The sequence below is a fragment of the Bos indicus x Bos taurus genome, chromosome 20 (genome assembly GCF_003369695.1).
Source record: "Bos indicus x Bos taurus breed Angus x Brahman F1 hybrid chromosome 20, Bos_hybrid_MaternalHap_v2.0, whole genome shotgun sequence".
In the NCBI taxonomy this organism is placed as follows: Eukaryota; Metazoa; Chordata; class Mammalia; order Artiodactyla; family Bovidae; genus Bos; species Bos indicus x Bos taurus.
In genome coordinates, this window is record NC_040095.1 from 41142473 (window position 1) to 41167111 (window position 24639).

Consider the following 24639-nt stretch of genomic DNA (forward strand, 5'->3'; position numbering starts at 1 on the left):
ACCCCCAACCTTGATTCCACCCCTCTGGCATAACTGCCCTCCCTCCATTTATTTCAAGCTGCTGTGCTGACTGAATGCAGGCCTCTAGGACTCCCGGGTTTGAGGACTTGGACGCTCAAGTGACCAGCGCCAGCGGCAGTCTCCGCTACTCTCTTGTGGTAATAGCAAGCTCTGTCAGAACAGAGAGGTGCTGCACAAACCACAGGGGCCTTGCTTAACACCCCATTTGTTGAAAATTTGCATCACTTTCCAATTGAGTTCCTTTTCGGGCCGTGGCAGAGAAAAAAGTCTGTCAGCATAAGTAGTAGAACCAGTTCTGCTTGATTGTTAAAAGAACTGTACTTTCCTAACCTTCTTTTCTTATGCATTGAACATGATACACAATTGGGGTCAGTAAGGGATTTTATCCCACGTGTCCAGCTCCGGAAATAAGACTGTGGCCATTTGCTGATAAGGCAGCTGGGCAGGGAGTGTCACAGTTGAAGGGCAGAAGGAGCAGAGGGTTAAGGGGGAGCCCAGGGCCCTTTGCTGAAACCAGGTGACAGTTAAGAAGCTCCCACTGCTCCAAAGAAGAGGGAAAGGGTAGAAGCAGCCGTCCCTGGACGCTGGTTGAATTGCCTGTGAGATCCTGGGAGGACACCAAGTCCATCCATGGTGGCTGCTGCCCTGCCTCTCTCACTGGACAGGCTCCACGACTTTCAGTCTTTCTGGATGAATGTCATATGCATGACAGTCTACAATGGAATGTTCTTTCCAGTAACATGAGAGCGTTTGGTGATGCCGCCCATGTTAATGCCCAAGCCTAGATATTGTCTCTTAATCTTCCAAATGTTTCTCTGGCCCCCGCTGGAGTGGTTTAAAAACCTCTCATTACTTAAAGTCATTATTAACTAAATTACTCAGTGAAATCTTTTGAGCACTTACTGTTTGCAAGGCCTGTGCTGGGGCTTCCCAGGCAGCATTAGTGGTAACAAACCTGCCTGCCAATACAGGAGACATAAGAGCCATGGGTTTGATCCCTGGGTAAGGAAGATCTGCTGGAAGAGGGCATGGCAACCCACTCCAGTATTCTTGCCTGGAGAATGCCATGGACAGAGGACCCTGGTGGGCTACAGTCCATGGGGTCACAAGGAGTCAGACACGACTGAAGCGACTTAGCACGCACATGCACATGGACACACACTGGACTCTGGGGCAGTATGGTGAACAGAAAAACAGAGAGCCTGCCTTCAAAGAGTTTACAAACTGATGGGGAGATAGACTTAAATAATTACATAAACAAATGTGATACTGCAATTGTGACAAGTGCTAAGAGGGAAAGATACAGAGGGCTTAAAGAACCTGATGGCAGAGAAGGCTTCCCAGAGGAAATGACCCTTGTCCTGAGGTCTGATGGGTACACAGAAACTCACAGGGCAGAGAGGAGAAGCATTCCATGCAGGGGCTTGGACTCAAGGCAGGAAGGAGCTTGGCAGGTACGAGAGGCTGACGGAAGGCCGGTGTGGCCGACATGCAGACTGAGGAGGAGGGTGAGGGGGACCAGGCTGGACAGGGAGGCAGGGACCAGGCTGTGCAGGACCTGGCGGGCTTTGTCAGGTCGTTGTCCTTCTCCCACTGGTCACCCAGAGCGGGCTGTGTCCTGAGGGGCCACTGCCCCTCCAGGGCGGGCAGTGGGTGCCAGAGGGGCAGATGCAGGCTGAGCAGTTGGAAAGCTGCTGCACTGCTCCACGTGGGCAACGAAGAAAGCCTGGACTAGGCTGGTCCTGGTGGAGGTGAGAGAGGAGCATGGGCTCTGGGTGTCTGTAATAGGCAGTACCCAAGGATTTGGTCAAAGACTGGATACTGAGGGTGAAGGGGAAGGAGGTGTAAAGGGGACTCCTAGATGACATGCTTCTGAAGGGAAGCACAGGGTAGCCCAAACCATACTGTGTTATTTGCCTTGGGGCCTTTCCTGGAGTGTGGGACCACACAAGGTTCTCGCAGAACTCTCGAGGGTTGGTTGGAGTGACAGAGACCTCGACCTTGGAGGATGGAGTGGAGTAAGTCGTAGAGCTGAGCTCTCGGGTGGTGTTGAGGAAGCCCCTGAGTTCTTCCCCACACAGCGGCCATTACTCCTAGGGTAGATGTATTTTTTTTTTTTTCCTTTCAGCCTCTTTCCCTCTCCACAACAATTTGAGGCTTTTCCTGGGGCTTCCCAGGTGGCTCAGACGGTAAAGAATCTGCCTGCCATGTGGGAGACCCAACTTCGATCCCTGAGTCAGAAGATCCCATGGAGAAGGGGATGGCTACCCACTCCAATATCCTTGCCTGGAAAATCCCACGGACAGAGGCTACAGTCCATGGGGTCGCGAAGAATCAGACACGACTGAACAACAAACACTGTGGGTTCTTTCAGTGATGCTTGTCTAGCAGATGCATTCAGTGATCTTCCTGTGCTGTTTTCCTTCATTTCACAGAAGAAGTAATGTGGCCTCGTGTAAGAACGCAGGTTGAGCCAGCTGTCAGGCTTGACTTCCACCTGCACCACATGCTAGCTGAGCGTCTTCACCTGCAGAGTGGAGGGAAGAGTGGGTATAAGAGCCCTCCCTCAAGGCTTGCTGTGAGGATTAAATGAGTTAATAAGTATAAAGCCCTTTAAACAGTGCCTGGTACCTAAGGCTCTAGAAATGTTTGTTACTGTTATTCACCTCTCAGCCTCCGTAAGGGCTGGCCCTCGAGGGTAGCCGCTTTGACGTTCATAGAGTGGACACTTGTGATTTCTGCAGTTCACCAGCAACCCCTGAGTCACGATGGAGTAATTTGTGATGTCAGTAAGGAAGAGATTGTATTTTCTCATCCAGTTGTAAAGGTCAAGTTGGATAGCCTTTAATCACTTGCCCAGTAAATTTGCCCATGAAGACAGCAGCTTATTACGCATTGAGAACTCAGCTTGGTCAGGAGGAGGATGTACACGTGGGAATTTCATTGTGTCCCATAACCCTTGGCGCATCCAGACGTGGGCTGTGCCTTATTGTTAACCGCTTCCCCTCTTCTCCATTTAGCTATGCTAATTCCCCCAGGATCAGCAACAGCAGATGTTACAACTCTTGTTTCTCAAAAAAAGAGAAAACACTTTGAAATATTAAAATATTATCTCTGTATTTGTTAGTTCTTTCTGTGTTTTTCTTATGGGGTCCAAAAAAGAAAATACTATAAAAATATGTAAGCAAAAGAGCTGTTAAGATGTGAGAACTCTACATTCTGTGTTCCCTGCCTTCTCCCCAACCTGTACAGGTGGCTTCCCAGAGAAAAGGGAGAATTTCACTTTTTTTCTAAGGGGAGGGTTTCCTTTTCATTCCTGTTTACACACCCTGATTTATTGGAGTCCCCTAGATAATTTCTCTTTTCAGGACTGGTGTATATTTTGATTTCAGGGGTGAAGGGGTGGTTGGTGGTGATGGTGCTTATTTATACTGTTTTTGAAGTGATAAACAGACAGATTAGATATTAGTGATGTAGATATTAGATAGTAGTGATATTAGCCTGCAGTATGGCTCTTTAAATTCCAGTACAAAAGTGCTTATATAAATTTTTATTCTCAATTTGTCACCAACTTTCAGTAGCTTGTGTGTGTGTGTGTGTATGTGTGTGTGATCTTAGTTCCCTTATCAGGGATCAAACCCAGGCCCACGACAGTGAAAGTATCAAGTCTTAACCACTGTATCACCAGGGAATTCTCAGTTTAACCTGCTTTGAATAAACTCAGCAGTTGAGAAAACTTTCCTTTGGTCGCGGTGCCTGAGCAGTCTCTTCCTGGGATGTGGTGTTCTCTTAAGGAAGCTGTTAGTTTACTCTTTTGGTCTTGTAAGTGGGTTCAGAATACTTTCTACTGCAGAAGAAAAGACACCAAATAACCAGACCTAACTCATTGTAGAAAACAAGTCCTATTAATAGAAAAAGGCCGTTTCTTTTTCCATGACTTCAGATAGTCCTGTGTAGTCAAAGTCTAATGGAATTAGGACCAGTCTGGGTGTTGCTAATTGCAGGAGTTTTCTGATCCCCAGAAAAAAGAATTGAGAAGTCTCCTGAGTGGAGTCAGTTTCGTTTAACGTGGGAAACAGGACTGACAAGAGGAGCAGAGGTTATTCTGCTCATGCAGAATCTTAAATAATTGCAGCTCTTAAGTAGTATGTTGAAACCTTTATTTAATCATCAGAGGAAAGGGAGAGAAAAAGACAGGAATCAAGGAGGACAGACTCTGCTCAGTCCAATAGTTGTAACAAATCTCGTTTGCTGAATACGTATGCCAGGTGTTTACACCTGCTTCTGCTCATAACCTCATAGTAGGCAGTGTTGTTTCCATTCACACAGGAGGAAGCCAAGCTCAGTCAGGTTAAATGGCAAGCCCAAATTCATGTCTGCAGGTACCAGAGCTGGGTTTGGACTGTTGCCTCAAGTCTGTATTACTTGTTTTTAATACATGCACAGAGAGAAGTTTGGAGAAACAGGGGAAAGACAAAACTTAAATTCTTAGTACTATGCTGTTTTAAAAATACAACTCTGCTTTAAAAAAAAAAAAAAAACGGTAAATTTTGTTCTGAGATACACATGGATTGCCACCTAATATGTAGCCACAAATGCATCTTCTCCCTCCGATTTTCTATTTTAGCGGAGAAAACAGAGTATTAAGTGTCCATTTTAGAGCAGTGGAGCGACTTGGAGGAAATAAAAATGTTTGTATTATGTCTTTTTAGCACTTGGTGCCAGATGTAGTCGAAAGAAATTGTGTTTTGGAACCTTTAGGGATGTTATGTTGCCTCTTGGAATTTGCCCTTCTGCCTGGATGAAATTAAACTGAGAATAACAATTTTGGTTTTTGACTCAGAGCCCTTGTAAGCAGTGAAGGGTTGACATGAACATTTACAAGCATCTGGCCTAGGAGAGCTTCACGGTAGAGACCCCCGCCCCATTCTTTTCAAGGTCAGTGGTCAACCTGCAGAGCCTTCCCTTTTTCCACCTTTGCCAAGATTCTAGGTCCACCACACTTTTGAGATGTGTGCATCCTGAATATGAACTTGGTAAGACACTAGAGAAAACTGAGAGCCAGTGGAGTGAAACAGCCAGGCTGCTCCACAGTCTCTTAGCAGATTCTCAGGCGCGCAGCTGGCACTTGCTTTCATGTGCTTCTGTCCTGTACGAGGCAACGCCTTGTACAGTGGAGTTCAGTTCTCGTAAGGGAATTTTTCTAATTTGTTCTAATGAGTTTTGTAGCAGGAGACTGGTTTTCTGTTACACGCGATGGATGTGTTGTGGTGGGAAACTAGAGACCGTGTTTGTTGGAACACAGCAGCAAGGAATGTGGGCTCTGGAGTTAGTCAGGGCTTGGGCCGAACCCTTGGTTAGTGACTTATTTTCCTATTAAAGGGAAGTTCCTGAACCTCTTTAAGCCTCAGTTTCTTCATCTGTAAAATGGAAGCAGTACCGATTCTGGTGTTATGCGGCTTAATGAGACACTTAGGACGAGTACTTATCTGGCACCTCATAGAACTTAATAAATGTGACTTATTATAGTTAAACGTGTGCAGTTGAAGTGGAAGCTGAGACTGACAGCTTGTGGAGGGCCTTGATTGCCGTGTACAAACTTGGACACACCTGTCTTTACCACTCAGAAGTCTTTTTTCACTTTGGGATTTTCAGCAGTGTTTCAAATAGCTGAGGTTGCTGTATGACCTGGGTTTTGGACAAGTAAAGCTGTTTACTTGTTTAGTCTTCTCTAATGGCTCAGATGGTAAAGAGTCTGCCTGCAGTGCAGGAGACCCAAGTTCGATCCCTGGGTTGGGAAGATTCCCTGGAGAAGAGAATGACAACCCACTCCAGTATTTTTGCCAGGAAAATCCCATGGACAGAGGAGCCTGGTGGGTCCCAGTCCATGGAGTCACAAAGAGTCAGATACAACTGAACGGCTAACAGCACACTCACACAAAGTTATTTAGTGGCATTTGAGGCAAGCGCTCACATGCGCTGGGTGGTTAGACTCCTTTTTGTTGAACACTAGCTTGTCGGCAGCAGTGTGCATCTTACCTCATTATTCTGACCTCTCCTCTCCCTGTCTGCAGCTGAAGGAAGTCTGATGAATAGTGGCAGCTTTAGTAGGAAGTCAAGCACTGTTAGAAATCTTGGTGGTTTTTCTGCCACCGCCTCTCACGCTCAAATTTCCCACACACTTCATGAGATATGTGGCTCCTCCACGACCTAGCTGCTTGGTGGGTTTTCCTTTTTCTCAGATCAGCTTTTGGTCAGCAACTTGTTGCCAGCATCAGAATGTATTTAACATTATTCCAGAGACGAGGAGGAGTCCCTACTCTTTACAAAATATATTTATTTTTATTTATTTATTTGGCTGCACTGGGTCTTAGCCACTGGATCACCAGGGAAGTACCAAGGACTACTCTTAAAGTGAAAAATGTGTAATAAGCTTCTGGGGCATTTGAAAAAGACAAGGGTGAGTCTCCAGTTTCCCTTTTTCCACGAGGGGAAAAGGCCTCCAGTCCTTTCCTTTTTTCTCCAAGGAGATGCTTCTGGTAGGTTTCTCTTCTCCCCCTCTGAGATCGGGGTGCCCTGTCGTGCCTGTGTTTTAGAATGGAGAGCTGGTCTGCAGGGGTCTTCCTTTGCCGTTCTAGTGAGGGCGAGCCACCATGGACCCTGCCTCCTTTGAGAGCACAAATACTGAATGAGGCTCACTGTGCCGTCATGATGTGATCATCAGGCAGGCAGTGCAGCTCCTGATTCCATTCTCTTCGGCGGGCACTCCGAGGCCAGGACACTTGCCCAGATGGTCCCGCTTGCTCTGGAGGCCAGAACCCACCCAGGTTTCTGACATAGTCCTGTGCTGTTACCTGAAAGACACTTGTTGCAGATAGTAAACACCATGTGTTTAGTGCACTCTGCTTAAACTCCTTGCTCCTCACAGCCCACGGGATAAAGCCCAGACTCCTTAAAACGGCCTTCCTTGTCACCATGTCTGCACCGTGTCTTTCCTTTCCTCCTCCCTCTGCTGGTCCATCTGTTGAACTCCTGCACACTCCTTGTGAGCCACTTCCAGGGAGACTGCTTGAACAGTTTGCCCTTTCCCCGCCCTCTGTTGGTCCCTCTACTGAGTCAGGTCCCCACTTTTGTGTTTAAGAAGGTTTCAGAGCCTTCGTTAAAGCATCATCCTGTCGCATATGGCGCAACAGTGTGTTAGTATTGTCTCGTCTCCCCACTGGGTTGTGAGCTCCTGTTTACCTAGCACTTGGTAGAGATTCATTCAGTTACCTTTGTTTCTTAGAAATCTCCTTCTTCTCCTTTTTCATGTACAAACCTCAATTATCTTTAGAAGCCTAGCATCCTCTGCTTTTATATACATCTGTACATATATATAGGCTTCTCAGGTGGCTCAGTGGTAAAGAACCCCCCTTCCAATGCAGGAGACGCAGGTTCAATCCTTGAATCAAGAAGACCCCTGAAGAAGGAGATGGCAACCCACTCTAGCATTCTGTCCAGCAAGAGCCTGGACAATCGCATGGACAGAGGAGCCTGGTGGGTTATAGTCTATGGTATCAAAAAGAGATGGACACAACTTAGCGACTGAACAATACATATACATGTATATTTGTGTGTGTGTGTGCACAAATACATACACTGTATGACTTAGTTTGGAAAAGACAAGGCTGAGAACATGATGGGATTTTTTTTTGGCACGCCATGCAGCACGCAGGATCTTAGTTTCCCGACTGGGGACCAAACCTGCACCCCCTGTAGTGGAAGCGGGAGTCTTAACCACTTGAAGTCCCTGGGGTGTTTTGTTTTTAAGGCAGTTTCTGCTTTACCTGGTATGTGGGAAAGGGCAGAGCAGGGAGTAGTATGTGCCCCTACACCCTGAGAGGTCATTCAGGGATTGTGGGGGTTGCAGCCAAGGCACGCCATCCAGGGGGGGCTCTTTCCGCTTGAATAATGGTGAAACCCTGTGAGGTTTTACAGCCTGGAGGCCTCATACGTCCTCACCTAAAATCCACACGGTTGAACTGGCAGGTGCTAGGTCTGGTGTGTGATTTCCGCCAGTCTTAACTCATGTGAGACGGTGTCTCTGATGTCAGTTCCTAATCCTGTAGCCCTGGACATACTGCACATTGACATGTTGCATGACATGAGTCCATCATCTCTGGTTTCTCTGTTGTTGGTGCAGTTGACCGAAGTCAATACCATTGGTGACGGTCAGCAGAATCGCTGTAGCTAGCTTTGGCTCACAAGGGAGTCTGTTATAAAGATACAGGTGTGATGCTTGGAACTGTGGGCCAGAGGCGTGGTTGGGCATCACCAGAGCCTGGAAATCTATGGAGACCAGGCCTGGACTGCTATTTGTTTGGAGGACGGTCTTTTGTCTCCACCTGTCTTCTTCATGTGTCTCATTCTCTACAGAACAGCTTTCTCTGCTGTTGTGTGAAAGTGAAGTCGCTCAGTTGTGTCTGACTCTTTGCGACTCCATGGACTGTAGCCCACCAAGCTCCTCCGTCCATGGGATTCTCCAGGCAAGAATACTGGAGTGGGGTGCCATTTCCTTCTCCAGGGAATCTTCCCGACCCAGGGATCGAACCCAGGTCTCCCACATTGCAGGTAGACGCTTTAACCTCTGAGCCACCAGGGAAGCTAGCCAAATCTACAAAGTCTGTGGGCTTCCCAGGTGGCGCTAGTGGTAAAGAACCCGCCTGCCAATGCAGGAGACACAAGAGATTCAGGTTCGATCCCTGGGTTGGGAAGATCCCCTGGAGGAGGGCACGACAGTCCCTGCCATTATACTCACCTGGTGAATCTGATGGACAGAGAAGCCTGGTGGGCTACTGTCCATAGCGTCGCCAAGAGTCGGACACCACTGAAGTGACTTAGCACACATGCTACAAAGTCTGTAGTTGAAGTAGCCAGCTTGATTAGCTTCTCTTAGCCCTTCAGCCGAATTAATGGGGGAGATAAAATGATTAGCTATTTGCAAGTATGTCTTATCTGTTAGCTCATGCAGGTGGTGGGAAGGAGGTGGTTCTCTCCAGGAAGGAGGTTAGGGAAGCAGGGAACAGTCGTCCAGGACAAGGGAGTTTTGGGGGGTGGGACCGTCCTGAAAGATGTCTCCTGATTGTCTTGTTCATGGGATGTAAACAAAGGATTTCACTAACCATTTCAAGAATTGATGTACGTCGGTAATTTGGGGATAGTATAAAATCCTTAAGTCGGAAGATGATACTTCTGTGGACAGCGTAACAATAAGGTAGTCTTCTCTGTCCTGGCTTCAGTTTTTCAACTGAATTCCAAGTACTAAAGATGATTGCTAGTTTTCTAACAGCTGATTGAATTTAATGCATAGCTTTGCTTTCCTCAGACAAAGATGATAAACCTGTCAAGAGTAATTGTGCTTTAATTTAGTTCTTTGTCCATGACAGATGATGAAAACTCTCAATGAGAATTTCTAAATTACCAAATCCACTCCTAGCATTTACATATGCAAAAAACAGTCTCTCTTGTGTAACCTGGAGCAGTGTGTCAGAGTCATCTGGGGAGTGTTTACAGACAAGAGACTCAGCAGTGGCTCCCACACTCTGATTCCTCAGGCTTGTGGTGGGGCCTGAGCGTCTGCGGAGGTGGAGAACAACGCCCCCAGATGACCTGATGCTCCACAGCTTTGAGAGGCACTGTGTCAGGGAGGCTTCATTTATTGGCATCTCCCAGGATGGAAATCATCAGTTCAGTTCAGTTCAGTCGTTCAGTCGTGTCTGACTCTTTGTGACCCCATGAAGCGCAGCACACCAGGCCTCCCTGTCCATCACCAACTCTCGGAGTTCACTCAGACTCACATCCATCGAGTCAGTGATGCCATCCAGCCATCTCATCCCCTTCTCCTCCTGCCCCCAATCCCTCCCAGCATCAGAGTCTTTTCCAATGAGTCAACTCTTCGCATGAGGTGGCCAAAGTACTGGAGTTTCAGCTTTAGCATCATTCCTTCCAAAGAAGGAATCATTCCTTTCCAAAGAAATCCCAGGGCTGATCTCCTTCAGAATGGACTGGTTGATCTCCTTGCAGTCCAAGGGAGTCTCAAGAGTCTTCTCCAACATCACAGTTCAAAAGCATCAATTCTTTGGCACTCAGCTTTCTTCACAGTCCAACTCTCACATCCATACATGACCACTGGAAAAACCATAGCCTTGACTAGACGGACCTTTGTTGGCAAAGTAATGTCTCTGCTTTTTAATATGCTGTCTAGGTTGGTCATAACTTTCCTTCCAAGGAGTAAACGTCTTTTTATTTGATGGCTGCAGTTACCATCTGCAGTGATTTTGGAGCCCCCAAAAAACAAAGTCTGACACTGTTTCCACGACTTCCCCATCTATTTCCCATGAAGTGATGGGACCAGATGCCATGATCTTAATTTTCTGAATGTTGACCTTTAAGCCAACTTTTTCACTCTCCTCTTTTCACTTTCATCAAGAGGCTTTTTAGTTCCTCTTCACTTTCTGCCATAAGGGTGGTGTTATTTGCATATCTGAGGTTATTGATATTTCTCCCGGCAATCTTGATTCCAGCTTGTGCTTCTTCCAGCCCAGTGTTTCTCATGATGTATTCTGCATGTAAGTTAAATAAGCAGGGTGACAGTATACGGCCTTGACATACTCCTTTTCCTATTTGGAACCAGTCTGTTGTTCCATGTCCAGGTGTAACTGTTGCTTCCTGACCTGCATACAGATTTCTCAAGAGGCAGGTCAGGTGGTCTGGTATTCCCATCTCTTTCAGAATTTTCCACAGTTTATTGTGATCCACACAGTCAAAGGTTTTGGCGTAGTCAATAAAGCAGAAATAGATGCTTTTCTGGAACTCTCTTGCTTTTTCAATGATCCACTGGATGTTGGCAATTTGATCTCTGGTTCCTCTACCTTTTCTAAAACCAGCTTGAACATCTGGAAGTTCATGGTTCACGTATTGCTGAAGCCTGGCTTGGAGAATTTTGAGCATTACTTTACTAGTGTGTGAGATGAGTGCAATTGTGTGGTAGTTTGAGCATTCTTTGGCATTGCCTTTCTTTGGGATTGGAATGAAAACTGACCTTTTCCAGTCCTGTGGCCACTGCTGAGTTTTCCAAATTTGCTGGTATATTGAGTGCAGCACTTTCACAGCATCATCTTTCAGGATTTGAAATGATTGCTAGTTATCTTTGAATATCGGGGAAACACTGAACCCTGGATAGAAGCCTTTGAAGACATTGTTAATTGAGAAACAGTGACACAGAACCTCGCCTTGGACTTCCCTTGATGGTGCAGTGGATAAGCATCTTCCTTCAGTGCAGGGGACATGGGTTCAATCCGTCGTCCAAGAAGATTCCACATTATGCAGAGCAATAAGCACGTACTCCCTAGAGCTCATGCTCTGCAACAAGAGAAGCCAGCCCACCGAGAAGCCCGTGCAACCACAGCAAAGAGTAGCCCCTGCTCTCTACAACTAGAAAGAGCCTGTGTACAGCAATGAAGACCCAGTGTAGCCCAAAATAAGTACATTTAAAAAAAAGAAAAGAACCTGGCCTTGATTCTTTACTAGAAATGATTGCATCCTGGGGCACTGTTGTTGGTTTTAGGTCACTTAGAATGAGCACACATCTTCCCAGCCACCTTTTCTGAGCCCTGGTGTGCTGCAGGGCTTCCCGGGTGGCGCTTATGGTAAAGAACACACCTGCCAGTGCAGGAGACAGAAGAGACATGGGTTCAATCCCTGGGTCTAGAAGATGCCCTGGAGGAGGGCATGGCAGCCCACTCCAGTATTCTTGCCTGGAGAATCTCATGGACAGAGAAGCCTGGTGGGCTACAGTTCATAGAATCACAGAGTCAGACATGCCTGTAGCAACTTAGCATGCATGCACATGCTGCAGAGTAGATGGATCAGTATTGACTTGATACATTCATAGCTTCTTGTTTTTACCTTCAAGCCCTTTACACAGGTCCATTTTCTCAGAAACACAGCAGTCTACTTTAGTTTTTGATCCTTGATCCTCACTGGAGGAAGAAGGGAATCATTCTTGGGCTGTCTTCCATTCTCTCTCTGACTCTGCTCGAGCTGCCTTGCCTTGCTGAGTGACATCTGTTCCTCTATGTGGGGAGTGCCCATCCCTGGGGCTCCTCCTAATCATTGTCACTTCTGAATCGTTAGTGTAATCCATTGAACTGACGTGTTGAAATTTTCTGGCTTCTTTAGTTAAAGATATTTTAGGTACTTCCCTGGTGATTCAGTGGTTAAGACTCTGTGCTTTCCCTGCAGGTGGCTGGTGTTCGGTCCCTGGTTGGGGAACTAAGATCTTACATGCTATGCTGCCAAAAAAAAGAATAAACCAAATGTACCTATTTTCTTAAAAGTTTTTTTTAAATTACTTTTTAAAAGCTATTAACACAACATTGTAAATCAGCTATGCGTTAGTTGCTCAGTTGTGTCCGACTCTTTGCGACCCCATGGACTGTAGCCCACCAGGCTCCTCTGTCCTTGGTGATTCTCCAGGCAAGAATACTGGAGTGGGTTGCCATGCCCTCCTCCAGAGGATCTTCCCGACCCAGGGATCAAACCCGGGACTCCTGCATTGCAAGTGGAGTCTTTACCATTTGAGAAATCAGTTATACTTCAATTTAAAAAAAACACCTAGCTTGTCAAATAAACAAAAAGCTGCTGAACGTGATGTTTTAGCATGTATTCTGAAAGTATGGCTTTATGTTATTCATTTGAGCCCTTAAATATATTACGCTTTTGCTCTTCTCTTTTAGGAAATTCACACAAACGAAAAGGAAGCAACGGAGAAGGAAGTAACTCTCCACTTGTTGCCAGGTAACAGTCACGTTAGTGTCGTACCTCCCCATGTGCAATTCAAAGCCAGAAATAAATTATGTCATTTCTAGTAGCACTATATATAAAGTCCTTTGTTTTCATCCACACAGTGTGTGACAATAATGAGTTGGACCAGAATATCAAGGTCTTTAGTTCAGTAACTGCACCCCTGGGACTGAGTGTTACAACATCTGCAAAGAATTTTTGTTTCCCCCTCCCCACAGCGGATGAAAATAAAGGCGGGAAATTCTCACCTCTTTGTAAGCAAATGAGGTCTTTTTTCAGGTTGCCTTACTTGGCCCCATCAACTTTTCTGGTCCCTATCTGGAAGATCCTGGTCCCTTCTAGATCCTTACATCCCACCCTGGTGGGGCTTAACCAACTCCCCAGCCCTGTGCTGCCAGGGCTTGCTGTTTGTCATCACCAAGGAGACTGGATTGGTTGGAATTTTTTTTTTTTTTTGAGATGGAGGAGAGTGACTGTCTGTAGCGTAAGTCGAGTTTTAATCATTTCTGAATTCAGAAACAGACCTGGTGGTGTAGGCTCTCCATACATGGGGCTATCCTGTGAGTTGTGCGTTCAGTTCTTCTGCTTTCTTTCTTTCCAGCTTTTTTCATAAGTATTTTTAGGTACATTTCCCAAAACAATTAAGGCCTCATTCTGGTTCTTTCAATTTTATTCCCTTTTATTCAGACAATATGAATATGCACAAGTTTCTGACTGATCCACCTTATTTGGTAAACATCAGAATCTCTAACTTTTAAAAAAAATGTTTTTAAGTGTCAAAGGCTCTTCCCTATAAAAATGGCCTAAATCTCAATCCATATACCCTATTCTATTTCCTTTTCTTGGGTTACAGATTCGGAAGTTTACTTTTGTCTTCAGCTTAGTGTTACGTACATTCTCGCATTCCCTGGATTCCTGACGTCTCGTCTCGGTGTGCAGCCCAGGTTTCCTAGACTAGATTAAGATCTTTCCCAGCTCGTGCCTCATATGACCCGAGACTCCGTCTGTCTGTACTGGCTGACAAGTGTGGCGAGGTCTCCAGTGCCTGACCATGGACCCATATGGCTTGCCTGGGCTTGGGAGAGGTTCACTGTTAAGGCTGTTCTATTTATTTATTTTTAAAGCTGTTTTTACACCAGGGGTTGAAAGCACAGAAAGCCTTGCTCACGTGCCTTCTACCTTGGACTCAGCTAAGGCACTTTTTCTGAGACCATTTTAAACCCCATTGAGGCCCTCATCACTTCATTGTTTTCTTCAAGCCTGGTGGTTTCAGGATGCTGACCTATAGATGTTGACCTCTCTGTAGAGGCTGAGCTTGTGACAGAACCATCTTCCTGTATTTCTATTTTATTTAACCACTTGGAAGAGAAAAAAAACAAGGTGAAACGTTTTATGTGTCCCTTCATAGTCTTAGTATCTGAAATTCTTTGTTTTCATATTGAAAGTTAGAATAGATTAATTTTGAGCCAAATGGTAAATTTAAAGACATTGGAGGGAAAATCCAGAGGGAGATTTTAAGAAGATAGTTGTCTGTTGGATGAGGAGAAAATTTCCGTTTTTTCTTGTCACAAAGTATTTACGCTTAGGTGGGTTTTTTTTTTTTTTTTTAATTTTATACTTAGTTTTTCATTTCCCTGTATCCTCCTTTTATTTTTCTGTCCTTACCATCCGGCCCTCATGAGCCTCTCCGCTTCCTGCCTATCCCTAAACCCTCATCTCTTTGACTGGAGACGGAAGTTGGCTCTCTCTGTCACCAGGAAATACAGCTCCCGTGCTGCTGGGCGTCTGCAGAGAGCAGGAAAGGTGACATAGTGAGAGGAAACACGCTCAGCGAAGAAAGAGAGGAAACAGGCTTGCTTTCCCACAAACCTCTGACCTCCCTTTTCCTCCCATCCTTGTCTGCGGAGCCAGACTGAGCGTGGTCATGCTGTAGCCCCTCGGCCTGAGGAAGCTGCCTGAGAGCTCCGGACCAGGCACACACCCCGTCCTCTTTCCGGGGTAAGGAATGGCCACTCTCGCAGGAAGGGGAGCCCGAGAACTACATTCCACAGCTTGCCGGCCAGCCCTTCTGGCTTTGCTCGCTTGGGTACCGCTTCTGCTTGGGTACAGAACATCTGTTCGGGTTCAAGTAGTAGAAGCACTAAGATCTGTGCCTGCCGGTGTAGCCTAGGTCATTTCTGCCTCTTTGGACACGTCCATTATTTGCAGTGAGAAGATAGAAGTGCCCCGTGTGAAGGTGTATCTGAGTCATTGTGATTCCACCTCTCCGTGGGCCCCACGCTGCTTCATCTCCCCCCTGGGTTTTGCAGCTCCCCTGTGCCGTGTCGTGGCCTGTGTTTGTCTTTACAGGAATAGAGCCGGGGAAGCTTGTACTGCTTGCCTTCTGTATGTTGCCTGAGGACTCTCAGGACACCTTGTTTTGGTTTCCATCAGGTGAACAGCTGCTGTGTGAAGCCAACACAGTACTGAAGTGTGTCCAGGAAGATTCCTGTCAGCGTGGAATCTACGGGAGGCTTGTCTGCACAGACTTCAAGATTGCTTTCTTGGGTGACGATGAATCTGCCCTGGATAATGATGTGCGTGTGAGCTGCACTTGGCTGAGTTTGGGGTAGCACTGCCCCTGTTACCCCGTTGTCTCTTTTCCCAGCTTCTCAGCAACTTGCCCTTAATGCATGTAAACACAAAGGCCAGAGTCCTTCTCACCCGTGATCTGCTCTCCCTCCTTGGGGACCTCCCTTTGGTGGGAGGACCACTGTGCAGCTCTACCAGCGCCTCACGTCGTGCTGGCCTGCATTGGCCTCATAGGTTCACACTGTCAACTTTTTTATTTTCTTCTGTATTTCAGTGCGGTACATGTCGCTCAGGGGAATCACAGCTCCCCAAATGCACTAGTTCCCCATGTTTTCTCTGCACTGAACTCTTCCCCAAATTTAGCACCTAAGTACAGTTATGAGACTGGTGCTGAATGCAGCACTTGAGTTTGGGTTTGTGTTTGCTCTGCACCGAGCAGCAGTGTTTTTTTGTTAGACTTGTCCCCCTCATGAAGAGCGAGCAGAGGAGAGAAAAGGATTGTCCGCGCCGCTCAGAGCACACGGCGTGGTCCTGGAAGCCGGTCAGCCCGGCCATGCAGCATCTCGCTGCCTCACAGTGTGGGCGTCTGTGCCGCCACTGTGGTAACAGCCTAGTTCCTAGTCCTGTGCAGAGATAGCATTCGCAGAAATGTGGCTCTCCTGGGGTTTTCTTCCTGCCCTCTCATAGCTCTGTCACTCACCTGTCACTCATCTGCATTTGGGTAGAAAAATCTGAACCTGCGTGCCACCTCCCAGCACCTCTCAGAGCTGCCTGGCCTGTTGGCCTGCCTGGGAGCAGCCCAGGACTGACATGTCCTGCCTGGGTTTGAAAACGAGTATTCACAACATTTCTCACACACTTTGCTACTTCATTGTCCTTTTCCTCGGGATGTGACATTTCCCTGTTTGTTTAGGGCATATACCTCTTCATTTATTTTTTCTTTAGTTTTATTGAGATAGAATTGACATATAACATTGTAGTAGTTTCAGATGTACAACATGATGAATTTGGGATATGTATGTGTTGTGAAATGATCATCACAATATGTTTAGTTAACATCCATCTCCTCACATAGTTGTACAACTTTTTTCTTGTGGTGAGAACTTTTAAGATCTACCCTGTTAGCAACTTTCTAATGTACAGTGCTGCTGCTGCTAAGTCGCTTCAGTCGTGTCTGACTCTGCACGACCCCATAGACGGTGGCCCACCAGGCTCCCCCATCCCTGGGATTCTCCAGGCAAGAACGCTGCAGTGGGTTGCCATTTCCTTCTCCAATGTACAGTGCAGTGTTACTAACCGTAGTCATCATGCTGTATGTTACATCTCCAGGACTTATTTTATAATATAACCTAAGTTTGTACGTTTTGACCACCTTCGCCCATCTCCCCCACCCGCCCCTCATTTTTCTTAGTATGCGAGTTGGGGATAGTAATTCATTGTGCCTGTAAGTGTCTAACAGTGCTGAGCAAGGAATCACAGTTGTTTCCTTTTGAATTTTTTAGGAAACGCAGTTTAAGAATAAGGTCATAGGAGAAAATGACATTACCCTCCACTGTGTTGATCAGATTTATGGAGGTAAGTATCTGTGTTCCCCAGGCCTTTGAATGTACAGCTGGTAATGATGGGTTGGTTTTGTTTTTTGTTTTTTTGGCCTTTTATAGTTTACTAAAATTTCTTCACCCATTTATCTTAATCAGTTTTCTGGATGATAAAACTGAGATGTGAAGTGGCTTATTTGAAGAGGAGCTTATTAGCTGGAGAAGCTTGGACTTGAACGTGAACCTGTTCTTTCTAATACTCCATGGTGCCATTACAGGCTAGATGTTGGTCATATGTCATCGTTAGCTATGCAGGTCTTACTTTAAAGGCTAATCTGTAAAAGTCTGTTGTACCACACACAGCTGTCTATTCTGCTGATTACACAAAGCCTCTCTTGACATCACTTCTCTATTTTGGTAGTCAAGGCTTTGTGAGCAACTATTCAGTAGCCATTTATGGAGTTTCCAGCACCAGGATGTCCAAACTCATGGTCAGGAGGGGCCCTAGCCATAAACCTGGGAGTCGGCTGTCCCAGGTCAGGTCCCTAATGATCTCCCATCTTTCATAATCTCAGCTTTCAGAGCTGGGTTTTCTGCAGAAGTTGATTCTGCTGACAGTGGCAGGTCCGTTTTGGTCTTGTACTTCCTCAGGAGGAGTGAGGAGCTCTGGCTGTTGCAGAGTCCCAGGCTCCTACTGGGTGGGACGGGGCGGGGGGCCTGCTGGGTGGGACAGGCCCCAGCTGGGTGTGATGGGGCCGTGCTAATGGTTACTGAGAAGAAGACGCCCTTCCTCTCACTTTTGAAAGGCCTCCTTGGAAGTTAGCAGTCTACCTTGTTTATTTCCCTTGTTGATTTCATTGTTTTGTAGTGTTTGATGAGAAAAAAAAGACTCTCTTTGGACAGCTGAAGAAGTACCCTGAGAAGCTGGTCATCCACTGTAAAGACCTCCGGGTATTCCACTTCTGTCTGAGGTACACAAAAGAAGAGGAAGTCAAAAGGGTAACTAGTCGCATGTGTTTTTAGGTTTTATTTCCCATCAGGTTTTCCCCACTTACTCAGTTCTTTCTTCCACTGCGCGAAGATTGAGGGGAGCCTTTCACTCTGTAAAGTTGAAATTGGTTATAACCTCATGTGCTTTGATTAGAATTGAGAGATAACTTGGTAGAGCAGGACTGTGTTGTCATGGCACATGCTACGTTTAGTCCTTCGATTCACACCATGTTTGTTCCCAGAGGCTTCAGAGGGTAGGAGGTGGGAAACCAGGGTCAGAAGGCAGTCAGGGAGGGGAAGATGGATGGAGCAGCTAGAAGCAGTCCCCTACCGCCGCCCCGCCAGCCTTTCCAAAAGCAGCAGCAGCGACTCCCAACTCCCGAATGAAGGAGTTGACGTCTGGAAGGTCGTGGTTGCATGTGGAGGGAGGTGGAGGTACATGGTCATGGGCAAAATGAGTCACCAAATGAGCCTGTGCTTTTGGTCACTTACTTAATCTGGTTGCTGCAGCAAATTGAGGTGTGTAACTGGGTGAACTGGTTACAGTGATTATTGTAAGTTCCAAGGTTTCTCTTAAGATATTGAAGGTCTCAGACTTGCCACTGGCATGGTAAATGCATCAGGGGAAACCTTTAGCGAGAGGCCAGTTTATCTGTTGGCTTTGGCTACAGTTAGTCATTAGACATTCTTTTTAGATATCCCCTTAATCTTCTTTCAGGTAGTGCGGGAGTTTGGTTAGAATAATAAACATGACCCCAGTATCTGTTCTGAGCAGGAAGAAATGGTATAGATATGGAAAATTCCCTGAGAAGCAAGAAACTTCACTTTGAATGATGATTTTTATCATCTGTCCAAATATACTTTTTGTTTGGAACTTCAAACAAAAAGCATGGTAGATTGAGTTCCTTATCTTCTAGAAAGAAAGAAAGTGAAGTCACTCAGTCGTGTCCAACTTTTTGCTACTGTATAGACTGTAGCCTGCCAGGCTCCTCTGTCCATGGGATTTTACAGGCAAGAATGCTGGAGTGGGTTGCCATTCCCTTTTCCAAGGGAATCTTCTTGACCCAGGGATTGAAGTTGGGTCTCCTGCATTGCAGACAGACTCCTTACCGTCTGAGCCACCAAAGGAAGGCTGTCTTCTAGAAGAAGATCCTTCAGGCCATAACACAGACTGGAATAGCTCAGTGTCTTGGTTATTATCTGATATCAGCTTTACATCTTTAGAAAGACTTCCCTGGTGGCTCAGATGGTAAGGAGTCTGCCTGCAGGGCAGGATACCCGGGTTCAATCCCTGGGTCGGTAGTATCCCCTGGAGAAGGAAATGGCAACACACTCCAGTATTCTTGCGTGGAGAATTCCACAGACAGAGGAACCTGGCGAGCTACAGTCCATGGGGTAGCAAAGAGTCAGACATGACTGAGCGACTTCACTTTCTTTTTCTTTACATTTTTGACATGTCAGATTTTTGGAGTGTCTGAATATGGCACTTAAGTTTTTTTTAGCACTCTGTCTTTGATAAATTAGATTATGTCTTAAAAATTGCCCTAGAAATTCAAAGCTCTTAAAAAACCTGACAGAATAGTTAGCATTCTGTTTGTGTGGCATTATTCCAAGAGATAATATCACAGATACAGACCTCAGTGAGAGTTAGCATGTTGCTCAGCGGAGCCCATGGGCATTACTGAAAACCTAGACAACTTGGGTCTTGTCTGTCAGTGTTTACTCGCCAAAAGCATGACTGTATCCATTACTTGGTTCTTTCTAGATTGTCAGTGGCATAATTCATCATACCCAGGCCCCTAAACTGCTTAAACGACTGTTTCTGTTTTCCTACGCGACTGCAGCACGAAACAGCCCAGGTAAGCTTTCATCCGCAGTTAGGCAGGACCCTTCCTACCTGCAACTCATGGGAGAAAACCCATCCATGAGTTTTTTCCCCCCATCTTCTCTAGCAGTGAGTCACCTCTTACTTGAGTGATTGATTCAAATTTCTTTTTTTAAAAAAGGTTTCTGTTTCTTTCCCGTGATCTTTGTTGCTTTAACTTATCTTTTAGGTTTGTTTGCTTTTTGTGAAGGATTATTTGATGGGTTCTTATGAAAGATTAAAATCAATAGATTGTCATTGGAAACGTGAGACTATAGAGAAAGAAAATTGAGACAAGTCTAAAATCACCCTTTCTGTCCCTGGGTTCTTTTTTCCACTTTAATAGGCTTGATTTCATTTCATAAGACCCTAAAAAAAAAGTTTTGCATTCTAGAAAGTTTTTAAACAGCCAGGACATGCTTTATAGCAAATATTTGGGGATGGGGAATGGAACACTTGTACAGAAGAGAGCACATCCGAAAACCAGTTTGGTTCGAAAACTTGAAATTCCAAATGTTTTCCATTTGGTTCCCTGAAAAAGAGAGCAATCTTTTTAGTAAGAAACTGTGGTCATCTGAACTAGCTATTAATAATGCCCAGTGTTGTACACTGTTTCCACAGATGTTTGTCTTCATCCTTCTTTGGATCTCTCCCCTCCATCTGTTCACTTGCTCTTCCCATTCCTTTTTTTTTTTTTAATTCCAAATTAGTATTTTAATTTTTTTTTCCTTCCAGTTTTACTGAGATATAATTGACACAGCATGTATAAGTTTAAGGTGCACAGCATAACAACTTGGTTTACATACGTCATGACATGATGCCCACAGTAATTTTAGAGAATGTCCATCGTCGTACATAGACATGATATTAAAGAAACAGAAAATTTTTTTCCTTGTGGTGAGAACCCTTAGGATTTACTCTCTTTAAGAGCTTCCATACATAAACGCACAGCGGTGTTAATTTATTCGTCACGTTGTACATTATGTCCCTATCTGCCCGTCACTCTGAACATGAAGTTGGGGTCGACCGATCCTGTGTGCCATGAGCCTCTCTTCAGGGACGTGACATGTCCTGCCTGCACATGTCGGGCTCTGTGGAATGCAGAGTTGCTTTGTCACCAGCTGCTCACTTGGTAAATGTTTCTCGAATGCTTGCTCTGGGTCAGGCACCCTGGAAATACGAACAAGACTGAATCTCTGCCCTCTAAGAGCATTGAGTCAGGGGATTCCCCGTGGTCCAGTGGTTAGGACACTGTGCTTCCACTGCAGGGGGCCCGGCTTTAATCCCTGGTCGGGGAACTAGGATCCTGAACGCCACATGGCGCAGCCAGAAAAAGAAATAAGAGCAACCAGTCAGAGCGTTGTGTGCTCTGGTGGAAGGGACCGGCCACTCTGGGGAGGGAGGGCTGTCAGAGGGCGAAGGCCGGGCCTGAGCTGCTGGTGGAGATTGTGGAGTATCCGAAAGGCACTCAGGAGTGTTTGAGGCAGCGAGACTGGCGTGTGCAGAGATGAAGATACCTGGGAGAGCAGGCTGCATTTGGCGAACTGTGGTGATCTTGCAGAAAAGGTGTGAATTTGCAGGTCTGTCCCTCCTGAATTCAAATCTTTGTCCAGCTGCCGAGTAGCGTAGACCCTGGGGATGGCACTTAACTCCTGAGGCCTCTGTTTTCTCATTGGAAAAACAGTAGTGTTAATGATTCCCATGAATGTTTTGAAGACTGTAGATTGTTAAATGCACAGCACATAGGGTACAGTCATTGAGTGAGGGTTAATTGAGAGTGTAACTGCTTATTCAGGGCAGATTCTGCCCGGAGAATTACATTGGCATGAAAGTGTACTTAGCACTGTTAGTAGTCTGAGCCTAAAGCTTGCGCCTTCGTGTAGTAAGTTCCTGTCTGTGAACGGTCTTTTCACAGTAGCAGTACGTGTACATGCTGATTAGCGGGGCGCTGGCTGACAACAGCACGTTGCAGTACGAGTTGTACAAAATACAGCCTCTTTGTTGATTGCTGTACTTGTGTGAACATTTATTGGGTCTACATGTGAAAATTGTACTGTTGTTAGGAGCTCTGCCTCTCCCTTGTATCCTGACTCTTGGTCTGGACCGGCACAGGACGTATCCCAGCTCCCCCGCAGGTGTCGAGCTGTGTGCCAAAACTCTTACCTTGACTGACCCTGGCAGTTTCATTACCTTATGGAGGTTTTTTTGTGCCAGAATGTCCAGGCTGTGTAGCATCTTGTCTTCTATTCAAATTCCAGCATCCTTTTCTTCTCCTTCCAGCCTCCTTTTTTGGATAAAGTAAAGGTTATAACTGAGAGGTGCAAGTGGACCAGTTAGTTTTTTTATTGTGTAGGGGTTTGTAGAAATGGGTGCTTTGCAATCGGAACATCTTTCATTTTTCTCAGGTTTAATAATTCACAAATGTGCTTTGGCTGAAAGGTCCTAAATGTTTGTGACGTGGCATTTCAAGGAAGAACTTACCTGTGTTGCTAAGAAAATGACCTAGTATGCTTGAATAGGAATATTGGTATTACTTATGTCTGTGGGGAAGTTTATTTGCATCTATTAACCTTATGGAAAATTTATGCTGTCTAGGTTTGAATTCCAGTTCTCCCATTGTCTAGCTATGTGACCTTGGATAAGTTAATTGACCTTTCTGTGCCATGTCTGAATGAAGGAAATAATATTGCCTACCCTGTAGGGTTGTGAGGATTGAGTTATTACTTGAAAGGTGCTCAGATAGTGCTTAGCATCCTAAGTGCTATATAAGTTTCATTACTGTTGTTGTTTTTTCTTAAATCATTGTTTGTATTATCACTCTTTGTACTATGATGTGGTTTTATTAAAAGGACCAGGTGGGCATTTAATTTAACACTTTGTTTTCCCCAGAAGGCTTGCTTTTTAAAGATGTGCACAGGTTGGAACGAACTGATCTGTGTGACCACCCAAGGGTGTTTTGGTGCATGTCACCCGCATCAGGCAGTGCTGTGGGGAGGACCACTGCACACCTGCTGGGCTGCGTGAGCAGCACTCCTGAGCCCTTCCTCCTTGCAGGGAGTGGCAGGGTGAGGGGCAGAAGTCCCCATCACCGAGACGTGGCCCTTGGCCTATGGGCCCCAACCCTCAACGTGGCCCTCTCCTTTGTGGCCTTCAGGAGCCAGGTGTCACACTGAGGACTCCTCTTCTTGGCAAGGAGGCTTTAGACTCAGGAATCTGACATGCTGTTCAAATGAGTTTGCCATCTTATGCACACATGGGTAGGGCTAAAAATATTTTATTATTTTAGCATTTGTGCCAAGCCGGTCTTTTAGTGCTTCATGGGATCTTTTTATGTTATATAAATTATCTCATGGTCAGATGACTGCAAATGGAGCTATAAATTACTTTTGCAAGGAATGGAACGAGAACAGCTCCTTTCCCCTGGTACAAAAAGGCAGAGCCTCGCTCATAATTTTGGGTGAATGACAGAAAGAAAGGAACAAGGCTAAGATGAAGCCGTGAGTTCATTCTGCGGGGATAAAAATGGGCTTTGTGGAGGAAGTTGGGGCCCAAGGAGCCACTTTCACAGCATTAAAACACCAGGGCTTCACGACAAGATTTTACTGTCTTTCTCCATTTGTGTTGTTAGCTACGGACCCCAAGAAACACGCCGTAATGTTTGACACACTTCAGGACTGGTGTCGGGAGCTGGAGCGGACCAAAGGCAACATGAAGTACAAGGCAGTGAGTGTCAATGAAGGCTATAAAGTCTGTGAAAGGTAAGCTCTCGGCACCATGCTTTTCTTTTTGACGGATTCATTGAGATTTAATTCAGGTGCCGTACCCGTTCATCCCCGTGACTCGTATCGTGGTTTTTAGCACATTCATAGGGTTGTGCAGCCGTGTGTGCTCAGCTGCTCAGTCAGTCATGTCCGACTCCATGTGACCCCGTGGACTGTAGCCCACCAGGCCGCTCTGTCCATGGAATCCTCCAGGCAAGAATACTGGAGTGGGTTGCCGTGCCCTCCTCCAGCGGATCTTCGCGACCTGGGGATCCAACCTGCGTTTCTTGCATCTCCTGCAGCCATCACCCTGGTCGATTGGAGAACGTTGTCATCATCCCCAGAAACCCCCATATCCCTTGGTAGTCACTCTCCACCCCCCGCCCCAGCCCTAGGCTGCCGCTCATCTACTTCCTGTTTCTATAGGTTTGCCTGTCCTCAGCAGTTCACATAAGTGGAGCTGTGCAATATGTGGCCCTTGTGCCTGGCTTCTTTCACTGACCACAGTGTTATCACGGCTCATCCATGTCATAGCAGATATCAGAATCTCATTCTTTTATTACTGCTGAATAATATTCCATGGTGTGGATATGCTGTATTTTGTTTATCTGTTCATCAGTTGAGGGACATTGAATTGTTTTCACTTTTTGGCTATTGTGAATATGCTGCTGTGAACATGAGTATAAGGTTTCACATGGACGTATTTTCAGTTCTCTTAGGTGTATTGCTAGGGCTGAAATTGCTGAGTCATATAGTAACTGCATTTGACCTTAAGAGGAACTGCCAGACTATTTTCCACAGCCACTGCACCAACTTTACACTCCTGTCCACAGCAATTGAGGGTTCCACTTTCTCCACATCGATCCTGTGCTTTTTTTAAGAAACGCTTAAGAGTAATGACAGTGTATTAAAAGGTAATAAGTGCTTTCCTGGTGGCTCAGATGATAAAGAATCTGCCTGCAGTGTAGGAGACCTGGGTTTGATCCCTGGGTAGGGAAGATCTTCTGGAGAAGGGAATGGCAAACCACCCCAGTTTTCTTGCCTGGAGAAT

General features: G+C 45.9%; 1 protein-coding gene across 1 annotated transcript in view; it reads left to right on the plus strand.

Annotated features, from left to right (window-relative positions):
* The window catches only part of MTMR12 (myotubularin related protein 12), a 68746-nt gene that overhangs the window by 16362 nt on the left and 27745 nt on the right, over positions 1 to 24639 (plus strand). The window contains exons 2-7 of the mRNA XM_027520012.1: positions 12798 to 12858; positions 15298 to 15440; positions 16938 to 17010; positions 17842 to 17972; positions 19729 to 19822; positions 23456 to 23585. Coding sequence (XP_027375813.1) covers positions 12798 to 12858; positions 15298 to 15440; positions 16938 to 17010; positions 17842 to 17972; positions 19729 to 19822; positions 23456 to 23585 — 632 coding nt within the window. The remainder of the gene's footprint in view (positions 1 to 12797; positions 12859 to 15297; positions 15441 to 16937; positions 17011 to 17841; positions 17973 to 19728; positions 19823 to 23455; positions 23586 to 24639) is intronic.